The 21,897-nt window shown below is 38.2% G+C and overlaps 1 protein-coding gene across 1 annotated transcript in view; it reads left to right on the top strand.

Annotated features, from left to right (window-relative positions):
• The first annotated feature begins 2,654 nt into the window (after positions 1-2,654).
• The window catches only part of dock2 (dedicator of cytokinesis 2), a 101,190-nt gene continuing 81,947 nt past the window's right edge, over positions 2,655-21,897 (top strand). The window contains exons 1-20 of the mRNA XM_077531482.1: positions 2,655-2,810; positions 3,677-3,760; positions 4,298-4,338; positions 4,476-4,531; positions 5,728-5,824; positions 5,903-6,051; positions 7,149-7,284; positions 7,627-7,784; positions 9,756-9,837; positions 10,010-10,142; positions 10,973-11,048; positions 11,183-11,259; positions 13,151-13,401; positions 14,644-14,742; positions 14,872-14,944; positions 15,186-15,289; positions 16,090-16,291; positions 19,799-19,896; positions 20,122-20,211; positions 20,300-20,400. Of these exons, the coding sequence (XP_077387608.1) occupies positions 2,768-2,810; positions 3,677-3,760; positions 4,298-4,338; positions 4,476-4,531; positions 5,728-5,824; positions 5,903-6,051; positions 7,149-7,284; positions 7,627-7,784; positions 9,756-9,837; positions 10,010-10,142; positions 10,973-11,048; positions 11,183-11,259; positions 13,151-13,401; positions 14,644-14,742; positions 14,872-14,944; positions 15,186-15,289; positions 16,090-16,291; positions 19,799-19,896; positions 20,122-20,211; positions 20,300-20,400 (2,150 nt within the window). The 5' untranslated portion in view covers positions 2,655-2,767. The remainder of the gene's footprint in view (positions 2,811-3,676; positions 3,761-4,297; positions 4,339-4,475; positions 4,532-5,727; positions 5,825-5,902; positions 6,052-7,148; positions 7,285-7,626; positions 7,785-9,755; positions 9,838-10,009; positions 10,143-10,972; positions 11,049-11,182; positions 11,260-13,150; positions 13,402-14,643; positions 14,743-14,871; positions 14,945-15,185; positions 15,290-16,089; positions 16,292-19,798; positions 19,897-20,121; positions 20,212-20,299; positions 20,401-21,897) is intronic.

Here is a 21,897-nt window from a genome sequence, read left to right on the forward strand (position 1 = left end):
GGGAGAAATTGTGCTTCAAAATATTTGTGATTCTTTCGGCAGAGACGCATCTCGTTGACAGATGGCAGACACGCTTACTTCTAAACAGCTTGGTGCCTCGGTGACGGCTGAAATAGCAGCTGTGCCGGTCATGTGACTTTGTTTTAAAGCAATACACACAAGATGAGGTTTATAACATTGTTATCAATTTCTTTCTTTGGAACTTGTACTGCTAACTGGAGATGGCTATTCCACAATAGTTTCAGCAAGGAAGCCCAACAAATAAGTCAACGGGTGCATATCATATGATTGACACTTTGTCGGCCACACCTTCTGTTTTTGAATGGTTGTTTTTCCTTTGGCGCAGTCGTTTCTTTAAAATAAAATTAGAGGTACAAGATGGCACCAGACGGAGATGATTTTCCTCACATATCAGTTCACTCATGAACCACTGTCAGATTTACACCGACAGTTTCCAAAAATATGCCCAAAAAAGTTTTTTTTTTTTTTTTTTTTTTCCTAATCGCAAACTCGCACTTTCAGGGAAAAAACGATTTCAGGTTATCTAAAACATAAACAGACGAGTTGTGGTTCCCACAGTGATTCTCAATTATTTTTTGTTACTCCGTCTTTGGTAGAAGAACATTTTTCAACTCTCCGACGCCACTATCATTTGTATCATTTGTCTATAAAATTCTTGTAAGTAAACCTCTAAAGAGGAGCTAATAGTCCTTGTGCACCTATTGACAATAAGAGCACCGCTGCCACCTACTGTAGTGCATGTGGAATTACACTTTATTCTAGTACGGCACCTACGATAGGTGCCATGGGATATATGGATGGATGAAATGACAAAAAGAACCATGTGTATGTTAAATTATGTGTAATTTCTTGTTAAAAGAGGCACATACTTTACGCTTGTGCTCGTTTTTCCTTTGTGTATTTTAATGGTCATCATCACTTTTGCCACCTCTGGCCTCTTCCTTTGTCTGAGTAATGTTCTATCTATAGCTATATCATTGAGTAATTATCAACATCACAGTTTAATCCGTTGTGCCTTAACAAGTTACATATCTCATTTTTGTTTCCATAACAACAGATTTCCCTTTTATTATACTTTCAGTCGACTGTCAGTGTTGATGAAAGATACCAGCCTGCCGCTCACTACAAAGCCTGTAACCCACCACTAGTTAAATATTCATACATAAGCATCAAAATGAAACAAGAGTTAGTATTTTGTCCAAAAGCAGAAATTGCCTTCTATGAAGATGTGTGAGTAGGTTTGGTCCCCACGAGATTATTATGGTGAGCAATTACCATAAAGCATAATTAGTCTTAAAAGGTGGGCTTCCCAGTAATGAAGAGGTTATGTCATGATTTATGCAGCGGTGCCTTGACTTAGGAGTTTGTCATTCTGTGACGAAGTTAATGATTCATTCCACTCAGTCTCAAACCAATATTTCTCATGCAAATATATTGAAATGCAATTAGTCTGAAGCAGTATAGTTTTTTTTAGTTACATAATTTTAATATACAAAACTAACCCTGTTTTTTTTTTTTTAAAAAGGGGAAGTCAACCCCCCCGAAAAAGTCTTGACAATAATATGTTCTATGCAACCCTGCTAGTCTAAATATGGTATTCTGGAGATACAGCCACTTGCTGTTGAGTGAAAATGACATTACAGATGCTCAGTTCTCAGGTAACAACCAATCACAGCTCAGCTGCAGAAAACAGGTGAGCTGTGAATGGTTGTTGGCTGAGCCCTGGGCAACTCTGATGTCATCTTCAGTTGACAACAATTGGCAAAATGGCCGCCCCTAGAGATGGTTAAAAACGGCTGGATTTTGCTTCATAATCATATTCCACAAATTTAATATTAATCAGAATGTCATGTTTTGAATAGTGAGGACACATTTAAAATATTATTGTCAAGAAATGTTTACGGTTGACTTCCACTTTAAAGGCCATATTAATAATCATCATGATAATGATTAAAAAAATGAATAGAATGTAAAAAAATAAAATAAACTGGTTAAGCTGATTCATGGCAACAATTGCAGAGTTGTATGTGTGCCTTTAAGGGGCTGGGCCTAAGAGCACTCAGCAGGAGGTTGAAATCCTGTGGTGTCTTTCGACTATGAGGCCTATTGTACATACACCAGTTGAAATGATCTCTGTGGTCCATTATGATTCTTTTCAAGTGTAACAGAGAAAACGCTATAATGCGGCATATCCTACTCGCTTTCTCCTCAGAAAGAGTGCAGCTGAGGAGAAAGCGGGGTGAGCTGAGGCTGCCATACGCTTCAGAATGTCAGTTTAGACTTGAAACACTTCTTCAAGCTTGATTGATGATGACCTCAGATGTGAGTGGACAGCACTCAGACGATGAAAGACATCCAAATTCATGTCTGTATGTGCGCAAAATCACATCGCATCATCGCTAAACAGGTAGCCATCCTGTAAGGCTCTGTTGCATCTTTCATGACGTTTGAATGAAGATGAGTCCTATCCTTGCAGACCCTGTCATACAGCTTTGTCAATCCAAAACGAGCATGTTGGAAATGTAACAACAAATGTAACGCTCGGCAGGACTCCACCTCGTTGTACCCACTTCCTCTTAAGGGCTTGAAGGCAGGAAGAGAAGAGAAAAGAGGAAGAGGTAAAGAGTGGAGGACGGCTGACTGCTTTCAGTTTGTGTAAAAAAAAAAAAAAAGAAAAAAAAAGTGAAACATTGAACAGGCACCTAAAAACAACTTTCTGTAAGTGAGCAAAGTGACACAAGAAAACATGGCTCCTTGGACAGCAACCACCATGGAGCGATACGGTGTAGGTGAGTCATTTTGTGGCCAGTCATTTGTCTATTTCACTTGCAGACATGAGTATTGTTCTAATGTGTATCTTAAGAAGATAAAGGTAAAACTTGATTCCTGCTTAACATGTGAGCAGGTGCAAAAGAGCTTCTGGGTGAACGATAAAAAATGTTCAATGTAACAGCAATGCAACTCAATATAATATTGCTGCCGATTGCGTGAATTGATGATGAAGTCAACACGAAGCAGATCAGATGAGGAAATGCTGTAGCAAGCGACTGACATTTTTATGCATGAGCTGAGGTTCCACGACCTGCTTCAGAGGATGGATACACTGATTAAGTGACTTTTTGCTTTATAATATAGAATTTAAGAGATGATATTCATGTATGCAGGGACAACTGATCTATTTAGTCAGTACTGACGGTTGTACTCATGTCAGGAAGTGGACGAAGAAGGAAGGAAGCTTAATAGCTGCATGCTGTAAACCAGTCATGTTTGATATGTAAAGAGAATGTCTAGTAGTTAAGGACTGTGTAAACCCATTAAAGGCTCGTCCATTGGGAATGGTAATGTGATCTTAAAATTGTAATAGTACTTGTGCAAAGGTCAACAGATGGCTTTATGTAGTATCCCATTTTGTTCAAAACATTTCTATCATTCATCGTCCCACGCAATCAAATCAAGGTTGAGTGTGCATATACTTTGAGCTGAGCTTTTGACTTTTTTTTTTTTTTTTTTTTTTTTTTTTTTTTTTTTTTTTAAATTATCTCAAGAATCTACTCTACAACTTGTGCAAGAGCTTGATGTTCACCCATGTGCACCTGCTGCAAGATGCTGTGCTGGCGTAATCCTATGGGTGTTTGTCGTTTGTTTGTTTTTTCAGCCAAGTGGAACTTTGCTGGCAGTGGAGAAAATCAACTTCCTCTGGAGGTTGGAGATGCAGTCTACATCCAGGAGATCTGCGATGGTATTATACAGTAGCTGTCATACACGCGTCAATGTTTATCTTAATGAATTACGGAAAGGTTTCTTTGGATCATATATTGATACACTGACATTCAACCTTTCAACATTTCTTGGCAATAATATGTTATATGTGACCTCACTCGTCTAAACATGACATTCTGATTAATGTTACATTTGTGGAATGAGTTATGAGGCAAAATCCAGCTGTTTTTATCCATCTCAGGGTGCGGCCATTTTGCTACTTGCTGTCGACTGAAGATGACAGCAATGTTGCTCAGGTCTCAGGCAACAACCAATCACAGCTCATCAGTTTTCTGAAGCTCCACTGTTACCTGAGACCTGAGCAACTGTGATGTCATTTTCAGTCGACAGCAAGTCGCAAAATGTCCGCCCCATGAAATGAAAAAAAAACAAACAAAAAAAACGGCTGGATTTTGCTGCTTAACTCATATTCCACTAACGCAATATTAACCAGAATAACATATGGGGCTGCATAGAACATAAATCATGTCCTGTGTATATGTGTGTGTTCTTCTAGGTTGGTACAAAGGCTACTTGGCCAGGAACAAAGCCCAACAGGTAACAACTGATAGACTGGCTCTTGCATTATGAAAGCTATAATGATATTTTGATATTTGAGCGATCTTATGCTCTAGTACTGTGATGACAGAAAATCATTTTGAAACTAAGCACTGCCTTCTCATTTTGCACTCCAGGGTGTGTTTCCTGCCAGTTTTGTACACCTGAAGGAGGTAATAGTTGCGCATCGAGGGTAAGTGGAGGTTGTATAATAAACAATTGTTAGTGGTTGGTATTAATTTGCGGATGCGAATCTATTTGCTCTGCACGAAAGGCAGCTGCATGTACCACTAGACTGCATAATTTCTGCTATCCAATTTTTAACACACAAATGATCTCATCTAATGAAAGTGTGTACAGTATTAATTTCATATACGTACTTACACACACGCATGCATATCATTACTAAAGAGCAGAAAACTACATTTTGTAATTTTTGTATCTTTGTACACATCTATACTGTTGATCAGTTCACATGTCGGTTTGTTATTTTTGCAAATTTTTCAACCAATGTAAAGTGTTGAAAATGGCCTGCTGTGTTTGATGATGCAAGGTTAATGGCTCAATAAAAAATGCAATTTTTGGAGTTTCCTGAAAAGTGATGGAAGCAAGAATTCTGCCGGACACCAGAAATACATACAGTCTATTGAAAATTGTATTTATACACACGCAAACCAGTCTCTCCATCCAGCCATCAATCCAATTCAGTCAAACTTTGGGAGAACTGTTGACTTTGCAATTAAGTGTTAGATTTTTTTATACTATTATTATTCTCAGAGACAGCAAACACTTCAACTACAGGTTCAATTTTGACCACACAATCAAAAGGGGAATAATAATAATAATAATAATAATAATAATAATAATAATAATAATAATAATAATAAATCATATTTATATAAACATCCATTTTGACTTGACAGTAATACATGATAAATATTGTGTGATAGAAATGTGGTCTCTGGCCTAATCTTGTGCATCTAATTTGATATACACAGTAGAAAGTACTGTGTCTAAGGAAAAACAACCAATCAGTGAGAGAAGGCAAATCACAGGCACACCTTTGTGTCCTTGCAAAAAAATACAGTTTAAAATTGATGACATACTGAATAGCGTTATAGTAACACTCCATTTTTATGAATAAGACTTTTCTGGATTAACCGTGTAATTGGCTGTGGTGATGTGTCTAATATTTCTCACTGCTAAAAGTCATAATAACGTTTAACAAATGTGGGGGAACAAAAGTGAGTCTTTTTTTTTTTTTTTTTTTTTTTTTTAAATTGCATTTTCCCCTTTAAGTCTACCAAATATGGTAACTTACTTGATAAAGGTTTAATTTTCTACAGACACAATACGTTGGTCATAATACTTGAGTGTGCTCCCACGCAGAGATGAGGAGGTGGTGCTGTCTGCAGAGATGCCTCTAGTGAAGGAGGTGACCATGACACTGAGAGAATGGCGCAGCATATGGAAGCAGCTCTTTGTGGTATATGCAATATTAACACACACGCGCACAGTGAGAGTAAATAAAGTTAGGTTGCGAGGCATGCGTTGACTTGTGCAGGCCAACAAGGAGGCGCGTGTGAGGCAGGTGCAGAGGCTGATGTGGGAACTGATGGAGTGGCGTTCCCAACTCCTCTCCGGAACGCTGCCCACGGATGAATTCAAGGAACTCAAACAGAAGGTCATCTCCAAGATTGATTATGGAAACAAGTATGTAAAAAAACATCACCGATACCAATTTATTCATGTAATATTTACTATTGTTTTTGTGCTTTGGCGTCATATAGTACTGTGCTCTCTATACACAATATTGTTTCTAACATACAGTAGTGGTACCTCGAGATACTTGAGACTGACTAATTTATCAAAATAGGAACTGTTGGAACATTTTGAGTGCTGTGTGTTAGCAGTGAACCCAACTCACTTCAGAAATTTGACAGATAGTGAACAAGTCTTCAAAAAAGTGTCATCACGCTGTTAGATGTAACTCCCAAATGCAATTTGAAGTCTCCAGTCAAACTAAACACAAAAAGAGAAATTACTTGAGATGTATTTGATACAATCACATACAAGTTTTCTAGCTTAACCCTTAGGCATTATTGTGACCCGTTTTGGGCTTTTTGATGGTTCTGACCAAGTCATTTCAAAATAAGATAACGCCCAGTTATCACTATCTGTACAATAATACACATTATAATAATGAAATATACATTTTCTGACCTTCTGACCAACACTACGTCATGCTCTTGCTTAGTGGCTTTCAAAGATAGAATTCCTCATTCAAAGTGCATAGCTGTTAGCAATAGAATCGTCAAGAGCAATAGGAATAGTCCATGTTTGCAATTAACTGTAGTACAGAATGAAACACTCACCAATGGAATAATATAATAATAATTTGTCAGTGAGAACGCTGAGGCACATTTGCACAAAAACTTTTTTTTTTTTTTTTTTGCTTACTGCAGCTTTACATGAATTATGCAGCCTCTTTCTAATACTGTACTTATGTTATATATGGTTGAAATCGCTTCTAAGTGCAAGAGAAATGTCTGCATAATGTGTCCTCATAATATAGCAATTTTATTGTCATTTTATGCTTGTGTTCCAACTTCAAATCACTGTTTTGCTAAATGGTTTTGAATGGCACAATACAAAGTGTCTTAGGTCAAATACGTCAGCACAAAAAAAAAAAAAAAAGTTAATGTGTATATTTTAAAGCCGAAAGCTATTTGAACATTGTACACAATAAGACAAATTAGCAAGAATGCATTCATGAATCCTTCCGTCTTTCCTGCTTTGAACTGCTGCAGGATTTTGGAGTTGGATCAGGTGGTTCGAGATGACGATGGGAATATTTTGGACCCAGAGCAGGCCAGTGTCATTAGCCTCTTCCGAGCCCACGAGGAGGCCTCTGCGAAGATCAATGAACGCATTAAAGAGGAGCAGGTAAGGGAAAGTTAAGAGAGGACAATCCCTATAATTTAATATGTGTTCCGTCTTTCACGATGGCATGTTCACATTAAAATGCATGAAAATGTCTATATGTGCATTTTGCTAATCATGTCTGAAGTGCTAAGTATTCATTCACATCATTATAAATTGGATGGGGTCAAATTAAGGTCCTTATGGCCCACTTTACATCTCAGCAGCAATTCATTAGCTGAATAAGATGAAATCTTCATCTTTTATGTGAGATCTTCCCCATCTATGTCAATAACTGCTATGGGTGAATGTGACAGTTGTCGTCGTAAATGCCCCAAGTTAACCTTGAAATGTCTTACTTTGCAGTCCAACGTTCAGACAGAACACAGCGGCTTCTCAGCACGTATCCAGTCATCACCCACACACAGCCTCTATGTCTTTGTCAGGAACTTTGTATGTCGCGTGGGAGAGGATTCAGAACTCTTCATGTCCCTCTATGACCCTAACCAACAAAAAATCATCAGGTATCAAAGTGACTTTATTTTAACACTGATAACGGGGGCACTGGAATGATCGTTTATTTGGGGCATTATTAATTGTCATATGCTCAATGGGTGTCTGTAATTAGATGAGAAAACTTTCAGCCACCAAATTGTCAAATGTGCTGGGCTCATGTCAAAGGACCTGCCATCGAAATGCGGCAATGTCCAGCATGATGTAGAACAATGTACCAAATTCCTAAACAGGCGTATGGAGGCAGCCTGCACAAAAATATGGTAGCATAAACGCATTCATCTATGAAAATAGAGCTATCTGTCCATCTCATCACCCAAGAACACATCCTCACACCTTTTATTTTGTAAAAATCTTGCCCATTTCACTTCCAAACATGTCTTCAAAATGGCTGTTTTAACATCAATGAACCATCAAGTACATTTTAGAAATTAGAGGTTATAATGTTGGAAAATGGGTAAAAAGCTGAGGGTGGTGAATACATTTGCAAAGATGAGTCATTGAAATATTGAGTTATTATATTTTTCTGTTGACCCAATTAGACAAAAATAAGGCATTTTTAAGACATTTGAAGCGCATACAATGACAACAATAGCACTATTAAGACTATAATTTAGTAGGCTTGTGATTTTGGCTGAAAGGAGCACGCACATGCTGCAACTCCATCCAAACACTAAATCTGCCTTCCTGTGCCTCCTACATGATGTACCCTCACTACATGCCAGAAATAATAAAGTAAAAAAAAGCTGAATTATAATGCTGCACATTTTGACTGGCAGCACGTGGAGGTTGTTGACAGTTCTGATGGTAAGCCCCGTCATTCACTGTCATGCTGGCGAGATCTGCCACCTCCCAGACCGGCATTCACAAATCTTCTCTTCAAATCTCACTTCACCAAGAAACATGCGGCAGATGTTTGTGTCACAATTTATCTATCCACAAGAGAGTGCATTGTATTGTGTACAGAAGAGTTAGTAAAATACTCTAACTTAAATTAATTAAAAATGAAACAAACATGGTTGTTGATAACACCCCCAATGTATTCCGATACACATTTAAGAACAAGCAGCAAAATTGTGTTGTGGCTCAGCCTAGTGGAAACGTTGGAAAATTACATTTTCATGAACATTAAGTCATCACTCCTGAGAACATGAAGAAGCAGATATCGTTTTTTTATTATTATTTTTATTTTTTATTTTTTTTGGTCCATGTGGATAACTATTATACTTTTAAAAGCACACAAATTGTGGACATCTAAAGGTCAACTCAAAAAGTGAAACTTGGATTATTATGAGATTATTATTAGCAATGTTCAATACTTTTTTCCCCCCCAGACCAATATCAGTACGAGTACTTTACTCTTGAGTACCAATACCATTAGTACCTTTGATTCATAAAATGTATTTTAAAAAATCAACAAAAACAATGACAGATTTTTATTTTTTTTATTTTTATTTTTTATTTTTATTTTTTATTTTTTTATTTTTTATTTTTTTATTTTTTTATTTATTTATGATTTATTTTTATTATTATTATTTTTTTTTATAAAAAAAAAAAAAAGACAGATAATTTTAAGGAAAAAGCTATATATCCCAATATAGCATTTCAGTGAATCAATATAATATAGATGTTTCACTTTTTCAGCCAAACTTCTAAAATAAATTGAGTTTTTCACAAAATTCTAAATTATTGAGAACCTCTGATAAATTCAACTAAAATTCATCATCTGTAATTTATAGTAACAAAAACATATTGAAAATGTACCCTTACATATTAATTTACGTGATTTTGAAATTTACATCTACAGAAATAATTGCAGTGATTACTATTAAAATCAAATCAAAATGTACTTGAAAACATATTTTCTTGATATTGTTTTGCAACCTTATATCTCATTTAGAGTAATCCGGACAGAACACACATGATTCTGGTTGGCTTCTTTTCCATGTGCTATCTTATAAATGTCATTCAATCTTTTGCAGTGAGAACTATCTGATTCGGTGGGGCAGCAAAGGCTTTCCGAAAGAAATTGACATGCTCAACAACCTGAAAGTCGTCTTTACGGTAAGTGACCACAAGGGGGCAATGGTGATCTACTGTATTAGTAGCTGTGACTTTTCATTACCTTAAATTGCCCACAGAGTCCCTTTTATCTGTCTGTTTGTTGATTCTTCCAATTTCTTTCACTTGACTGTGCCTGTGCTCTCGAACTGTGTGTGTGTTTTTTTTCTAAAAGGATTTAGGGAATAAGGACCTAAACAGGGAAAAGATTTACCTCATCTGTCAGATAGTCAGAGTGGGCAGGATGGACCTCAAAGAGAGCAACAAGAAATGCACTCAGGGTCTCAGACGTCCTTTTGGAGTGGCAGGTACAAGACCAAAGATCCCTTCTCTTATTTTATTTTATTTTATTTTATTTTTATTTTTTTTTCTTTGAGCTATAAAATACAAAGTGAAGGAATGGTTAGCACGCCGGCCTAAGGTTCAAGATGTGGATCATCTCCAGCTCTCATGTGTGGAGTGTTAGCATCACTCAATACTTAAATCAGGGATGTCAAACTCGTTTGTAGTAATGGTTTTCCTCAGAAGACCGCTCTGACTGGTAAACGTAATCGGTTCATCTGACAAACAAAATCAGAAATGAAGGGAAATAATTTGTTCAATTATTGTGCAATTTACATTGGTGCCTTCCGATTTGTGTTCAATTTGTTCTGTGACCACTCATCTCAAAACACCTGCGCTCAGTCATATTTATGGAAATGTATTCCAGGCATCCTCAGAAAACCAACAAAAATGTTTTTTTACTAACTAACTAAATTCAACAGTATTGTACTGTTGAAACGCAATAATAACATTTGCTTTCCACATAACCTGCGAACATGGAAAACGATATAAAATACGACTATACCTAATGTATTGTCCTTGTTCTTCTATGGTGGTTGGCACACCAGCTGCATGGCGCATTAGCGCCACCAACTGCTATTGTCCACCAACTGCAAAGGAAAGGAAACTAATGTGACCTGATGTTGGTCAGATGTTGTGAAGTTTGCTGCTGCTATGTAGCGTTAAATAAATAATAAACTGTGTATTTTTTCAGGCACAAAATAAAACAAAAATACAACTACAAAGCTCAGGCATACGTTTGATATTTTTTTCCGCAATAGTGTCACCAGAGACGTTAATTTTTCTTATTTCCCAGTGATGGACATCAGTGACATCATCAAAGGGAAGGCTGAATGCGACGAGGAGAAGCAGTTTTTCATCCCGTTCACCCCGTATGTGCTCATTCTTCTTCCTTATAAATCTTCAGATCTTCGTGAAAGTCAAATGTCATTTTGTGTGCAGAAAGACCTCTGCGTCAGTGCACTTGAATGATAATGTATTCATGCTTTTATGTATGTGAGTGCAGGGTCGTGGCGGAGAACGACTTTCTTCACACCTTTCTGAACAAAGTGACCACATCCCGGGGAGACAGCGGTGGCCAAGGTACAGTCGTCCACTTGCACTTCCAGTCTTGCTGTGAGCACTCATGCCATCCATGTAAAATATAGAGAAAAAGGCCTTTTTCCCGCCCCCAAATACTCTGCGAGTGAAGACATTAGGATTATATGCTCCTTTCAGGCAATGTTTTTCAGGTTACTTCCTCCCCCCACCATCTTCCTTATCTCATACCAGGAGGCAACATTTATTTTAGCTGCCAATCCTAAAGGCCTCGAACACCACCTTGATAGTGAAGAGGCACCTGAGGCCACTACGTGATTTTTTTCTTTTTTTTTCTTTTCTTCCTTGCTGGCACACTTCTGCTTCTTGCACACATGGGTGCAGTGAAATCTCAAAAGTCAAATGCTTATATATATATATATATATATATATATATATATATATATATATATATATATATATATATATATATATATAGATATATATATAGATATATAGATTCAAAAGTTGCTGCACCAAAATGTGCAAAATCTTGAATTTCCTTAATTAATTAATTAATTAATCAATTAATTTAATTATTTATTTATTTATTTATTTTTTTTAATTTTGGTTGATGTCACATGATTGCCACACAGGAATGTGGCAATCGTCTCCATTGTTCATCATCATTAAAGATGACGTATTATGAACAATCCTCCCCAAAGGCATCCATATTAGGTTAACTGAAAATGAGGACATGCACTTTAGAATTTCTAATCTCACACTGAGTCACAGAATGGATTTTAGAGGTTCCACTGCAATGATTAGCCTTGAAATAAAAAAGTTTTGCAAAGAGGTTTCAAGAGATCAGTCTTTTGTTCCTCACTTTTTTTTTTATCAGTTCCTGAGCTCTGTTTTGTGGCATCTGTTCACCAGAGCAGCTGCTTCTCATATTTTTCTTTCATTTTTATGGTTAAATATTTTGAAATGATGCTCATAGTAACTCTATACTATTATGCTATCATCCCTCAAATATAGTAGATTGCTATCTGTGTGATTAATGGGTTTCTTCTGTAATAATAATGTTTCTCATGTAAAATGTACATGAAAATGAAAATACTACAATCAGTTTTTTTTTTTTTTTTTTTTTTTTACCCCATTGTGATTGGTTTGTATGGCGTAAACATCCTACAGTGTAACCATTGCTGTTCGTTTATCGAGTTTCTGCTTCTATGAAATGATTGTAAGATTCTCAACTCTGATTCAGCTTATCACCAAACCGCAAGATGCTCTGCAGCAGGTCACTACAGATTAAAAAAAAAAGGAAAAAAAAAGTATTCTTTTAAGATGATAATCCTTCAGCTCCATGAATCTTTTAAAATTTTATTTTTGTCATACAGCATCAATAAACATTATAGAATGCATAAATTGCTCTTTTGCTCGATAATGGCAAATCATTGCCAGACAAAAAAATATTATAAAACAAACTGAATTGATATAGTTAGATAATCAGATTTAAACATGCAGAGGCATTAATATGCGTTAAACAGCAAAATCCAGCATTTTATTTTATTTTTTTCCATCAATATCAGAAGGCGGCCATTTTGCCACTTGCTTTCGAGTAAAATAACATCACAGTTGCTCAGGTCTGATGTAATGACCAATCACAGCTTAGTTTCTGAAAACAGGTGAGCTGTGATTGGTCGTTGCCTGAGCCCAGAGTAACTGTGATGCCATCTTCAGTCGACAGCAAGTGGCAAAATGGCTGCCCCCTGAGATGGATCAAAACGGCTGGATTTTGCTTCATAAATCATATTCCACAATTGTAATATTAATCAGAATGTCATGTTTAGTCTAGTGAGGTCATATACCTGTATAAAATTAGGAATTTCTGAGTTCTTATTTGTAGCCAAACACACAGCTATAAACGTACACATTTCAAATGTGGGCTTTCCAGGACTGTGGGTGACCATGAAGGCTCTGGTTGGCGACGTCGTCCAAATTCGCAAAGAATACCCTCACCTGGTGGACCGCAGCACGGTGGTTGCGCGCAAGCTGGGTTTCCCCGAGATCATCATGCCGGGGGACGTGCGCAACGACATCTACCTCACGCTGCAGGGAGGCGACTTCGACAAGTACAACAAGACCACGCAGAAAAACGTGGAGGTCATCATGTGCGTGTGTGATGAGAAGGGAAAAGTCATACAGGTGAGCAGCAGGAGGCGTAATGGGAAAGTGAGAGAGGTGAGAGGGTCTCACACCTGCATAGTAATTAAATCCATAACCATCTAATATATGTTATTTTGCTACTCAAAGGGGAGGTCAACCTTTTCTTGACAATAATATGTTATATGTAACCTCACTAGTCTAAACATGACATTCTGATTAATATTACATTTGTGGAATATAAGTTATGAAGCAAAATCCAGCTGTTTTTAACCATCTCTAGGGGCGGTCATTTTGCCAATTGCTGTCAACTGAAAATGACATCGCAGTTACTCAGGGCTCAGGCAACGACCAATCACCTGTTTTCTGAAGCTGAGCTGTGATTGGTTGTTACCTGAGACCTGAGCAATATTGTCATTTTCACTCGACAGCAAGTGGCAGAATGGCCGCCTTCTGATATTGATAAAAACTGCTGGATTTTGCTGTTTAACTTATATTCCACTAACACAATATTAACCAGAATACTGTATTTAGACTAGTTGTCATGACTCAAGTCATGCAGGAGTAATGTTTGGGTCTTGTCTCATGTCTGGGGTCTAGCTGGGGTTAGGTCTGAGTTCATGTCCTGTTAAATTGGGTTCACGACTATGAGGTCAAGTGTCTGTTCCGTACTGATATAGCAAGTGTCATATAACCATCTTCTATTTTCAACTAGTTTTAGGCTATGTGATGTTAATCTTTGATCCTTTAGGGATCTCTTATGATATATGATGTTTGTTGATGTCAGGAACTATCTGTAATTATGGAGTCAACAGCCAATCAGAGAATTCCATGTCAGTACTAGTACTCACATGTCTAGCCACAACCAATGACATTGATTGACTGTCTATTTATGGGTCTGAGAAGTGTGCGTGTGTTTTGCCGGATTATTGCTCAACTGTTCCTGTGTACCGCTCTCTTAGTTTCTGCCTCTCAAAGTGAATAAATAGATAAAGACTTGTTTGTGTCTGCGTTTGGGATCCTACCTCTCAGCACACAACACTTATGGGGCTGCATAGAACATATTATCTAGAATTATTTTGGGGAGGATTGACTTCCCGTTTAAAAAATATGTATTTAAGTGTTTTTTGTTGCATTGAAATGGAACAATAGTATTTCCATTAATTTCTATGCGGAAAGCTGATTTGAGATGCAAGTGTTATCAATGAATGACTTGGACTTCTACATGAAGCCACAACTGTCCACTTTACAACAATCCGCCTATTTTTCTCTCCACATTTCTAGAATTCCATCTGTCTTGGAGCAGGGGATAAGGCGACTAGTGAATACAGATCAGTCATCTACTACCAAGTCAAACAACCCCGCTGGATGGAAACACTTAAGGTGTGTTTTTGTTACATTCGCATCATTATTTACTTCCCCGTTCAGTTCTGAAAGCTTTGTCATCGAAAGTGTAAGCACAAAGAGCACGCTACAACTTTTTGAAAGATGATGTATTTTCTTGTCCTCCAGGTGGCCGTCCCTCTGGAGGAAATGCAGAAAATCCATCTTCGCTTCATGTTCCGACACCGCTCCTCTCAAGAGTGTGAGTGTGACAGTTGTCTGCCGACAGTATGCCTGCATCTTCTCCCTCCTCCCCCTTCCCCCGAGCATAATGTGACACGGAAAAGGACAAAAGGATTGGAAGCAATTTGCAAAATGACCCAAGGCGTCATTACACACACACTTGATTATACAGGAAGCTGTCATGTCCCTCTCCGCCACTTTCTTTCTTTATTTCCCCGATGTGTTCTCTCACCCTGTCCGTCCTCTATGTGGTGCTGCAGCCAAGGACAAGAGCGAGAAGAAGTTTGCCATGGCCTTTGTCCGTCTGATGAAGGACGACGGGACGGTTCTACAGGATGGACTTCATGACCTTGTGGTCTTCAAGGTTAGCATTTGAGACTATTTTGAAAAATTATTTTTTAAAATGACAGATTCACTCAAATGTTCTGATAGAAAAAAATTTCATTTGACACTGACTTGTAACCTAGTAAAGTTGAGTGGTGTACACTACGTCTGAGTTTGACATTTGGCCCACCCAAACAGGCTGAGAGAAGCTAAATAGATTTCCTAGTTAATGAGCACTGGTAAGACTGAGACCACTTATTGATTAAATGTCAACTGTAGTTAAGATTAATTACTTGTGATGTACTCTCAGACCAAGTAGATGGTCTCCCTGTGCCCTGTTGCTCAATGATCTCCTGTTATCAAAGCACTCCTCTCAATCTCTGTTCCACTTCAAGCTTGTTCTCTGACCCCTCCACTCATTCAACAGACCATTGAATTAGCACTAAAGTGGGCACAGAGATGTTGTTAATCTTAAAGTATTGGAGAATGTGCAAATAAAGTGGAAAATCCACCCATTCATTATTTATAGGGCTTGTACTGATTAGGCTTGCGGGTGAGCTGGATGTGACTTTAAGTGTGAGGCAGGTTCACTAGCCAATCACAGGGCAGATACATTGGAGATTAAAACAAAAAAAATACAATTGTGTGAATAAACTCCTAACAAGAAGTTCACAGCTAAGATTTGAACCCCCAACCTCAGAACTGTAAGGCAGGTGCATTAATCATGAGTTCAACATGCTGCCTAAAGTTGAAAATAAAAATTTAAAAACTAAAACTAGATTTATTTTGACACTTCCAATTATTGTATAAGATGATGACTCATGCACATCGGCGTCATAGGGTGACAGCAAGCGCATGGAGGATGTGAACTGCTACTTGTCCTTGCCCTCCACCCGCCACCACTACGGGGACCTCCACAAGGGGGCGGTACTGAGCCGCAGCACCAGCAATGTGAGTGGCGGCAGTGGGGGCCTGTCTGTCAGCTCCAGAGACGGCTTCACCATCTCCACCCTGGTTTGCTCCACCAAGCTTACCCAGAATGGTAACTGTGTGTTTGTGGTTTTTTTTTTTTTCTCCTCGTCCTACCACAAAAGAATAAGAAAATAGGGCACAAATAAAATACAATATAATACACTGGAAATCGAATCGGTCACATAACTCGAAACCCGGACTAACCTGTATGAACCCATTAAAAAAAATACAGTCACTGTCTGTTAATATGACGCCTTGATCTCTTTTCAAAAGTAGCGTCCCCAATTGCACCATCTAAGTGTCCTCAGGGTAGCATAACAACCTTGTGTGTATGCATGTCAGTCTGCTTGTTTGGTGCCTTTAGCAGACATTTTGTGTGACACTGTTTTGATATGGACACTCTGGGGACTTTAATTTGGGAGCGGAGGACATCCAAGTTCAGAAAAATACACACACATGCACACGCAAAAGAAAGAGCAGAAGAGTGCAGAGAACTCACACTGGAAGAATTCAATTTTGAATTACTTCCTATAGACCATTTCATTGATGCCATGATACTTACTGGTGGCAGAAAAGTGATTGATTACTGCTAAAATGAACTGAAACGATGACAAAAAGTCGTTTATTAAGCTGCCAGATATAACTTGCTTGTGTTTTCTTCATACTTTAGCGAGATGTAAGGCTGCCCAACAAGCTAATGCCAGTTCTACAGTCTATACCACACTAGTCATTTTCAGCGTCAAACAAACACATCTCTGCCATTAATCCCAGCAACAGAAAAGCCAATTAGTCAGTCCCATCTGATTTTCCGTCACATTTGCTTTTGAATTAATTTAACTGTTAAAATGTAAATTTGTGGTCTTGACTGACACTTCATATAATCAGACTAAGGCAAGGTTAAAAACATCATTCAAACCATTTTGCTCAATTTTGTCATGTAGTGTTGGAGTCACATAATTTTTCAAGAATAACACAAACTTTACGCGATTATAGGCAGTTATTTAGTCTAAAGAGTTATATTGTGTGTGTGTGTAATTATCCATCCATCTTCTGAACCGCTTACTCCTCACAAGGGTCGCGGGGGGTGCTGGAGCCCATCCCAGCCAGCTTCGGGCAGTAGGCGGGGTACACCCCTGAACTGGTTGCCAGCCAATCGCAGGGCACACAGAGATGAACAACCATCCACACTCACAAGCACACCGAGGGACAATTCGGCGCGCCCAATTAACCTGCCATGCATGTCTTTGGAATGTGGGAGGAGACCGGAGCACCCGGAGAAGACCCACGCAGGCACGGGGAGAACATTCAAACGCCACCCAGTAAGGACGGAGTCTGGACTCGAACCGGAGTCCTCAGTACTAGGAGGCGGATGTGCTAACCAGTTATCCGTGCCGCCCGTGTGTAATTATAATTATCATAATAATGTGTGCAATATATATTACAAAGTCACAAGCGTTTCTGCTGTCTACTTTAAGATGCTAAATATGATGCCATGTTAAGTCAAACAGACAATAACAATAGAAATATAACAATTTGGGATGCTATGGAAGTAACCTGGAAGTCCGTCATGCCAAAAACTCGTGTCTATACAATGTGACCAATTGATTTTTTTTCCCTAAAGCAATTTGGGATGTTTTTTGGGGGGGAGAAATACTTGCTATTCTTGAGAAATTACCGTAATTGGTGACGATGAAATAAGCACCTCCTTTTGCCAACAGAAAGGAAGTATGATGACATAGTGAATTGTCCTGATTTAGGGAACATATTATGTGCCTCGGTGTGTCACGTAGTATTCTAAAAGTTATTATGATACGAGCCGAGGGGAAGGTCTGGTTGTGTAATGGAGATTTTGTTGACCTGGTTACAAATTAGAATGACCCAACAGGCCCATTATTATTATTATTATTATTATTATTATTATTAAAATATACCAGCAGTGTTGTCACTTTGTCCTACACAGTCTGGCAGGCAGCCATATATAGTTCACCACACATGCACACATGTACTGTACACGCACCCTCCCATCCATGTGAGACAGTAAAATAAATCTGACACAGGTGCCAAGCAACAGCTGTTACCAGGGAAGCAAGTCCATCACCATAATGAACATTAACCTTTGTTTCAATCACCTACACCGCAGGCATTTTTGTACGCTCTCTCACACACACACGCACACACACATTCACAATCCCTCTGCATACCACTAGAGTTGTTTAAAGTCACCCACCAGATGTGCAGCTCGATATGTCACATATTTCCAATCAACAGGAGCCAATAGTTTTCAGCGAGCAGGACTCCAGTCGCACAGAAACTTGACTTGTGTCAAAGTGATGATGGAATTAAATGATTTTAGAGCTGGTTCTGATGAAAACCTTACAAACTGTTCATTTTCCTTGGGTACATTTTCACCCAGGCCAAGAAGATACAATAAATATCCTCATCATAATTGTCAAAATCAAATTTTGAACAACTGATGTTTTCAAAATTCTCCAAAATAGATGGATGGCTGCTCCTTAATCAGTATTTCAGAGAAAAGGGAAAGTGTATTTGCTGCATTGCAGGTGCTTGTTTAAGCAGGTACGGGTCTTGCACTGTTTCAAGATTCCCCCTTGCAATTAAAGGTGTAACAGGTGCATGTTTCTATGGGAACCTGTGCTAATGTGGTGGCCACACAGACAGTTCTCTGCATCAAGCTCCCTCTTAAAGGCAAAGTCAACCTTAAACATTTCTTTACAATAATATAACCTCACTAGTATAAACATGACATTCTGATTAATATTACATTTGTGCAATATGAGCTATGAAGCAAAATCCAGATGATTTTTTTTAATCTCAGGGGGCGGCCATTTTGCCACTTGCTGTCGACTGAAGATGACCTCACAGTTACTCAGGGCTCAGCTAACGACCAATCACAGCTCACCTGTTTTCTGAAGCTGAGCTGTGGTTGGTTGTTACCTGAGACCTGAGCAACATTGATGTCATTTTCACTCGACAGCAAGTGGCAGAATGGCCACCTTCTTAATATTGATAAAAGATGCTGGATTTTGCTGCTTAATTCATATTTGTCACAAAATTTTTGGGAGGTTGACTTCCCTTTTATACATTGTTCCATAAAAACAAAATACACACATTAATGGCAGGATAACTTTCGAGAAAGTCTTCACATTGTAAATATTTTTATTGCTTCAAAAGTCAAAACAGGTCAGGGGTGATCCAATTAGTAAGTAAGAGGAAACAGACATGCTGAATCAATTGTAAACATACTGTATCTTTGTTGTTTCTGTTACAGTCCATCATAATTTTTTTGTGGTGGGATGATACTTTGAGGTTTAATTCATCATACTACAAACTGTCAAGTCAACCACTGCACTGGTGAATTCAAGCAAAACACAATATGATGCACTTCAATGAATCTTCACAATTTTGTCAACAAATGATACTAAGAAACAAAAATAAATTACCGTAGATATGCTTGGAAGTCATTAACATTTCAAAAGGTTTCATCAATATTCATTCAGAAACGAGACAAAGCTTGAGATGAGAGATAAAATGCTCTTCTTGTGCGTTTTCTTTGCAGTGGGCCTGCTGGGGCTTCTTAAATGGAGGACGCTACCTGAACTCCTGCGAGAAAACCTGGAGAAACTGAAACTCATCGATGGAGAGGAGGTAGTCAAGGTCAGTAACACCCTTTGCCAGGCACGGCGCCAGATTTATTTATTTTTTTTCCTCTCCAAGAGGGGGCTTGACCAATAAGTGGGGGCGCTGAGAAAATAATCGATTTTTATGACTTCAGTTAACTTCATAATTAAATGCTGCAGTGGCTTAACCGGGGATACACAGATTTCTGATGGGGCTTTGCGTGCATGTGCCCACTCAGCAGATTTTCCTCCTTATTTGTAGTTTCTGCAGGACACTCTAGATGCTTTGTTCAACATCATGATGGAACACTCTCAGACAGATGACTACGACATTCTCGTGTTTGATGCATTGGTGAGTTTGGATCAAATCCAAATATTCATCTGTCAGACTAATTCACATGGAGTCTCATGCTACTGTTTTTGTTTTTATCTTCCGCAAGATCTATATAATAAGTCTGATCGCAGACAGAAAATTTCAGCATTTTAACACGGTGTTGGAGGCCTACATCGAGCAGCATTTCAGCGCCACGTTAGCCTACAAGTAAGTTAAGTCTTGAATCATAAGCTACAAAGAAAAAACAACACCACCACCATACTTGATCCAGCAGCCAGAACTTGTCCCAGCCCACGTGTCACATTATTTTCATGAATGCTTACAATTTGGGGCAGCACAATGGTCAGCACGTCTAACTCACAGTTCCGAGGTTTGGGGTGCAAATTTTGTCTCTGACCCTCCAGTGGTGAATTTGCATGTTCTCCCCACGCTTGTGTTGGTGCTCAGACTTCTGGTATGGATATCAGTTGTTAGGCTTAGGTTAGGGGGCTTGCTCGGCTGAAATTTCCAAGTTCAATAAATAAATAAAGTCCGTGCAGTGCTATTGTGATGTGACCTTTTCATTTGCGATAAGTTGCCCTGTGTGTAACATGAATACACACGCCGGCCTGCGTAAATATTCTTTTTCTTGGCAGGTAACGCCTCTTTATATGCCAAGAGTTATTTTTGGACTAAACAGTACAGATGTTGTTATACACTATACAATTATTATTATTATTATTATTATTATTATTATATTTTTTACTTAGACTTTTACTGTCCCTTACTAGAGGTACATTAATGAAATAAAATAAATAAAATAATAAATAAATTCTCATAATAAAATAATAAAATTCTCATGTGAGCTAATTGCTCTAAGAAGCAAGGACTCCTCCTGATTGAACCTGATTCTTCATCAATTAAAACTCTCAAGCAAGGTTGTCCTTTACAAATACTTTTTTTTTTTTTTTTTTATGTGAGCGTCATTAAAATATCAGTTTAATTTAGACATGGCCTGCAGGGATGTCTATATTTCATGTCAACACACAAGAAATCAAATCCTCTTTATCCTGACAATTCAGGATAGTATTCAGTCCAATAACTTTGTGTTGGATTTCTTGCAAGATTTTAATTGGTTATTTTTCATCAAATCTGAGTTTATTATTAATTTTGTTAGATTCAATCTTTTTCTGTGACCCCTGGTCCAATTTTAGCATGTTAATCAAAACATTTTGATTACAATAAATGGATTCAATTCCTGACTTTTGACTGATTCTAATGAGGTCAGGTTGCATTTGCTTGACTACAGTAGTATACAAACAAGGTTAACTGGGACTTTATGAGTAAACCAGGGCAAATTATTTTGAGCAATTTTTTATTTTTTTTATCCTCTCCAACTTGTCATCTGCCTTTTCGCTCCATCCCTCCCATGCCTGTATGCTGATATGCTGATGTTCACCCTCTTTATGAGGGTCACTGCAGCTTACAGCCCGCAAGCTTGCAGGATGTTATGTAAAACTCACTCTTGCTACATTCTGACCTCCCCATCTTGGTTTCATTGAAAGGGGGGGGGGGGGGGGGGGGGTTGGGGATGCATAAAATCCTTTCCAGTGTGCCTTTCAGTCATGCACCAGAGACAGAACCGGGGATGACTTAATGGTAATAAAGCTGGTCATATTTTTAACTCCGGCCGGATAGCTGTTAGGTAAGATTAGAGTCATTTAA

The sequence above is a fragment of the Festucalex cinctus genome, chromosome 9, assembly GCF_051991245.1.
Source record: "Festucalex cinctus isolate MCC-2025b chromosome 9, RoL_Fcin_1.0, whole genome shotgun sequence".
NCBI lineage: Eukaryota > Metazoa > Chordata > Actinopteri > Syngnathiformes > Syngnathidae > Festucalex > Festucalex cinctus.